Source organism: Thamnophis sirtalis, unplaced genomic scaffold, assembly GCF_051295495.1.
Source record: "Thamnophis sirtalis isolate CommonGarterSnake01/CBP01778 unplaced genomic scaffold, rThaSir2_p1.2 scaffold_10, whole genome shotgun sequence".
In the NCBI taxonomy this organism is placed as follows: domain Eukaryota; kingdom Metazoa; phylum Chordata; class Lepidosauria; order Squamata; family Natricidae; genus Thamnophis; species Thamnophis sirtalis.
Window position 1 is genome coordinate 15791952 of NW_028261390.1, and position 4213 is coordinate 15796164.

Sequence of the window (4213 nt, forward strand, 5' to 3'; positions counted from 1 at the left end):
TTCTGTTTCCGAAGCCGCGGAGAAAGGCGTCTTTTGAGGCCAGCTTAGTTCAGAGCTATTAGAAAACGATTATCACCCACTCGACGCCCTGAGGCCAAATCCAACTGCTGGAGATTTGCGCGCGCGGGCGCGCGCGTTGTGGCATTTCTGGACACACGCCGCCTCACCGCCCGTTATTTTTTCTTTTTACCTCACGAACACCCGTAGGTGTAGGAAACCAGCTGCCCCTCTCCCCACCCGATAATCCCCTTCCCGTGCCACATTCACACACACACACACATAAGTGACTCGGATCGCCAAGCCTGCTCGGAAACGGCCACCCTAACTAACCTAACATTAGGGGAGCGATTCTTTTCTGAGAGAAACTTCTACACCCTTTGTGTCAACTTGGCCCTTCTCTCTTTCTTCCCCTCCCTCCCCCTCTCCCTCCCGTTTGCTTTCCCGCCCCCAGTTCCAACGCGGGCCTGAGGGGGAAGAAAAAAAAGAAAAGGAAAAAGAAAAAGGAACGAAAGCCCAAACACCCAAGCGCGACTGCTTTGCCCATTGGTTGCCAGCACGCGCCAAGGCCCGCGGGCTCCAATGGCTGAGTCGACACGCGACTGGCGCGAGGTGGGTGGGAGACGGAGGGTGGGGCGCCGAGGAGGTGTGTGTGTGTGCGTGGAGGAGGTGGCAAGGGTGGGGGACCCTGGCGCGTGCCGCTTTTTAAAGGGGCGCAGCGCCCTTCGCAACCGGAGACGCCTGGTAGTGTGCGGGCCGTGTGCCTGTGGGCAGACACTTATATGTCCTGGGAGATTTCCGGCTTTGTAGAGGCGCCCGCCGGGGAAGAAACGGCTCTTAGCGGCGGCGGAGGAAGGAGGAGGAGGAGGAGGAAGAGACGGGGGTCGTGAAAGGGCGCGCGGGAAAGAAAGTGTCAGGAGCGGGGCTACAGCGGCACTTCTTTGCGCCCCTGGTCGCCGCCACACCCGCACCAAACCCCCCCGGCCGCGATGAGCCACCTGCGCGCGCCGAGTGCGCCCAATGCCTGGGCCGGCAGCGGCAGGGATTTGGGGCCGCCGCCGCATCTGGAAGGCCACCTCCTCTTGGGAGAAGAGGCGGCGGCGTCAAGTCGTGGCGGCGCCTTCCCTGCCCCCTGGTTGGGCATTTGCTGCCCTGGCCGCCTCTCCTCATCGCCCAGGTATCTGCTTTCGGGTACACCTGAGGGAGATGAAGAGGAGGAGGAGGAGGAGGAAGACGAAGAAGAAGAGGAGGAGGAAGATGAGGAGCTCCTGAGGGCCGGTGGCCCCGAGCGCGCGAGCGGACGGAGTTCGAACGGTTCCTCCGGGAAGCAGCTGTGCGCGCTTCAGCAATCGCCCCAGCCCCGTCACCACCGCCACCCGCAGCCTGGGAGCGGCACTTGCAAGGCGCCGTTGCCGCCCCCGCCGCGGCTCCGCTCGCCCTGCTCCGCCGTCGTCGGAGGCGGCGCCCTTCTCCGCCCGGGCTCCCAGACGAACGGCGTGCAGCGGCAGAGGCGGCTGGCGGCCAACGCTCGCGAGCGGCGCCGGATGCACGGGCTGAACCACGCTTTCGACCAGCTGCGCAACGTCATCCCTTCCTTTAACAACGACAAGAAGCTCTCCAAGTACGAGACGCTGCAGATGGCGCAGATCTACATCAGCGCCTTAGCCGAGCTCCTGCACAGCCCGCTGCCGCCCGAGAGCGCCCCCTGCGGCAAGGGCCCTTCCCTTCCTCCTGTCGCCCAGACTTACGAGCGCTCGCCTTGTACCCCTCCGGGAGGGGGCGCTCTGCAGCCCCGGGCCCAGGTTGCGGGCCCCGGCAGGACGCGTTTCCCCCTAGAATCGCCTGCGGGGACAGGAGGGGGCTACGCCTTGCAGCCAGATCCGCTGCATTTCCCTTCCTTCACGGACGGCGCCCTCCTGGGGCAAAAAGCCCCCTCGCCAGGCCAGCTTCTCCAGCCGCCTGGCCAGCAGCTCCCCGAGCGGAGAAAAACCTCGCCTCCAGCCCACCGCAGCGACGGGGAGTTCTCGCCTCGATCGCATTACAGTGACTCGGATGAAGCCAGCTAAGGCGCGCGCGCGCCGTTGCACGGAAAGGACCAAGGAGGCGGTTTCGGCTGCTCTCCAGATCTACGCTTAGCTGGACCCGATGGGGAACGGGGGTGGCTGGGTAGACGGGGTTGTTCAAAAGATAATGTCTGGCGTTTAGAGGGCAGCAAGATCATGGCCAAAGGTAGATCAACCCTACCAGCTCCGTTCGTTCCGACGCGGTTTCTCTTATCTAGAAGTAAGCGTTTATACTGGGCGGTTTTAGAAAGGTAGTGAAAGCTGATTGAATCGTATGTAAAGATTTGTCCGAGATCATTTCGGAAGCGAAGCCCTTTATTGCAGTGGGAACTTCCTCCCAAATAATCGTTCTTAGCTATTTTTTTTTCCTTTTAGATTTTTAGACATTGAATCGAAAATCATCTCCTATTGTTCCGTTTTGTTTTATTGTTAAGTCCACTGCTAGAATCAATTCGCGTACATACCAAACACAGTAAAAACAGATTTGGGAATGGAGGCTCCGGAGATCCAGTCAAAATTAAGAACTGTGTTTTTTTAAAAAAGAGCATAGCTATGGCCAGGCTTTCTTGAAAGTAAGTTCTCAAACAATGGACTTCCTATTAAGAGAAGTTCTTCAACCGACTAAAACCAACACACACTAAGTCTGCACAACAAGGCTTAGTGTGCCATGTGTCTCAAGCCAAGTTATGATTTGTTTGGAGTTTTAACGAACATCGTTTCGGACGTTGTGTGAACACAGTATTTGAAAAACGATCTTGGAATGAGCAGTGGGGAGGGGGAGGGGAGGGGAGACCGAAAGAGAGAGAGAGTCTCTTGGTGACGAGTCCCTGCAGTTGGTTAGAAGCATTTTGCCACTGACTGCTTTCCAGGGAGAGGAGAGCGAAACTAGCCCAAAGCCACTAAGCTTAAGGAAGGTCCAGAACTCATATTTTCCTACTCTCCATATATACCATATAAAATTTGTAGCCAATTGGTGCTGTAAATATTTTTTTTCTCACTCATGGCGTCTTAGAATCATGATATCTCCCAATTTTCTGTTGGAGAATTCCATACCAACACGTTCATGATATTTGAACTTAAGCCATTTAAAAAATCCACTCCAAACAAGCCGATGTTCAAAAAAAAAAAGTAAAAGTTAATTGATCTCAATCCAAGGGCTTATGGCCATGGAGGAAAACTCTCGTGATATCGGTGTGACTGATTCCACTACGTTTTGTTCCCAGCGTTGTCGTGGCAAGCACTCCCGATCAGCCCGGTAGCCTCTATGGAGGTACTAGGTTTAAGAAGGATTGCAAGTTGACTGGGTGATCTGTCGATTTCCATATGGCCATATCAACTTCTATGGGTTGATATGCTCAAGTCTATCGTCCCGGGGGCTTGGTCAGTGTTTCTTATTTCTTTGTTTACTCTCGAGGAAATCTCATTGATCTCCAAACTCCACTTATTCACCTGTTCATCCGAAAAGACGCCTCACTGGGGGTTTGGCCCTTTTCTTTTTTTCGACTCAGTGTGGATCAGGCTGCAATTCCTTTGGCAAGGACAGCTCCTTCTGAGATAGTTGGCGCTTCCTTCTGTTGATCGGCTCTTCCTCCATCCACCCCGCTGGTCCAAAGAGCCGAAAGACATCTGGCAGTGAAAGGGAGAATCGCTTTCCTTGGTGGGGAGGGGAGGAAGCGGAGGGAGGCGTCGCAGTCCAAATTCAGACTGGAAATATTACAAGCGGGTGGAGGGTGATCTTTTTTTTTTAATTTATTTTTAATGTATGGCTTTGAAGTAAATAGACGGGAAGGGAAAGTTATTTATACAACTTTCTTCCAAACCGAATATTGGCTGGTAGTTCGGGGTTTGTCTGGAGCACTTTAGAAGCCGCCTGGGGTGGGGATTGAAAGGGAGCGCAGCTCTCCAGAGAAAACGATTAATTCACTGCCAATTGGATTAGAGCAACGTTGAACTCATCCATGTTTATAACGATCCCGATTAATCTCATTTGCGAAGCCACCAAACAGCGGGCGAGCGCGAGAGCGAAAATGATCGGGCTTCATTGTTGTGCCCGGTTTTTAACGCCTATGTGTTGGGGTTGTTTTTGTTAAGCTTTAGAATCCTTGACATTTCTTGATTTCTGAGTGTCATGCAAGTCCTTTTCGTCATCATCC

At 54.3% G+C, this 4213-nt stretch overlaps 1 protein-coding gene across 1 annotated transcript; it reads left to right on the forward strand.

Annotated features, from left to right (window-relative positions):
• The first annotated feature begins 986 nt into the window (after positions 1 to 986).
• Positions 987 to 2592, forward strand: ATOH1 (atonal bHLH transcription factor 1). The gene has a single exon (XM_014061716.2). The coding sequence runs from the start codon at positions 987 to 989 to the stop codon at positions 2061 to 2063; it is 1077 nt and encodes a 358-aa protein (XP_013917191.2). The 3' UTR covers positions 2064 to 2592.
• Positions 2593 to 4213: the final 1621 nt, after the last annotated feature.

Excerpts from the sequence above, each read along its gene's own strand:
- ATOH1 (XM_014061716.2), top strand. The coding sequence starts at position 987 with ATGAGCCACCTGCGCGCGCCGAGTGCGCCCAATGCCTGGGCCGGCAGC.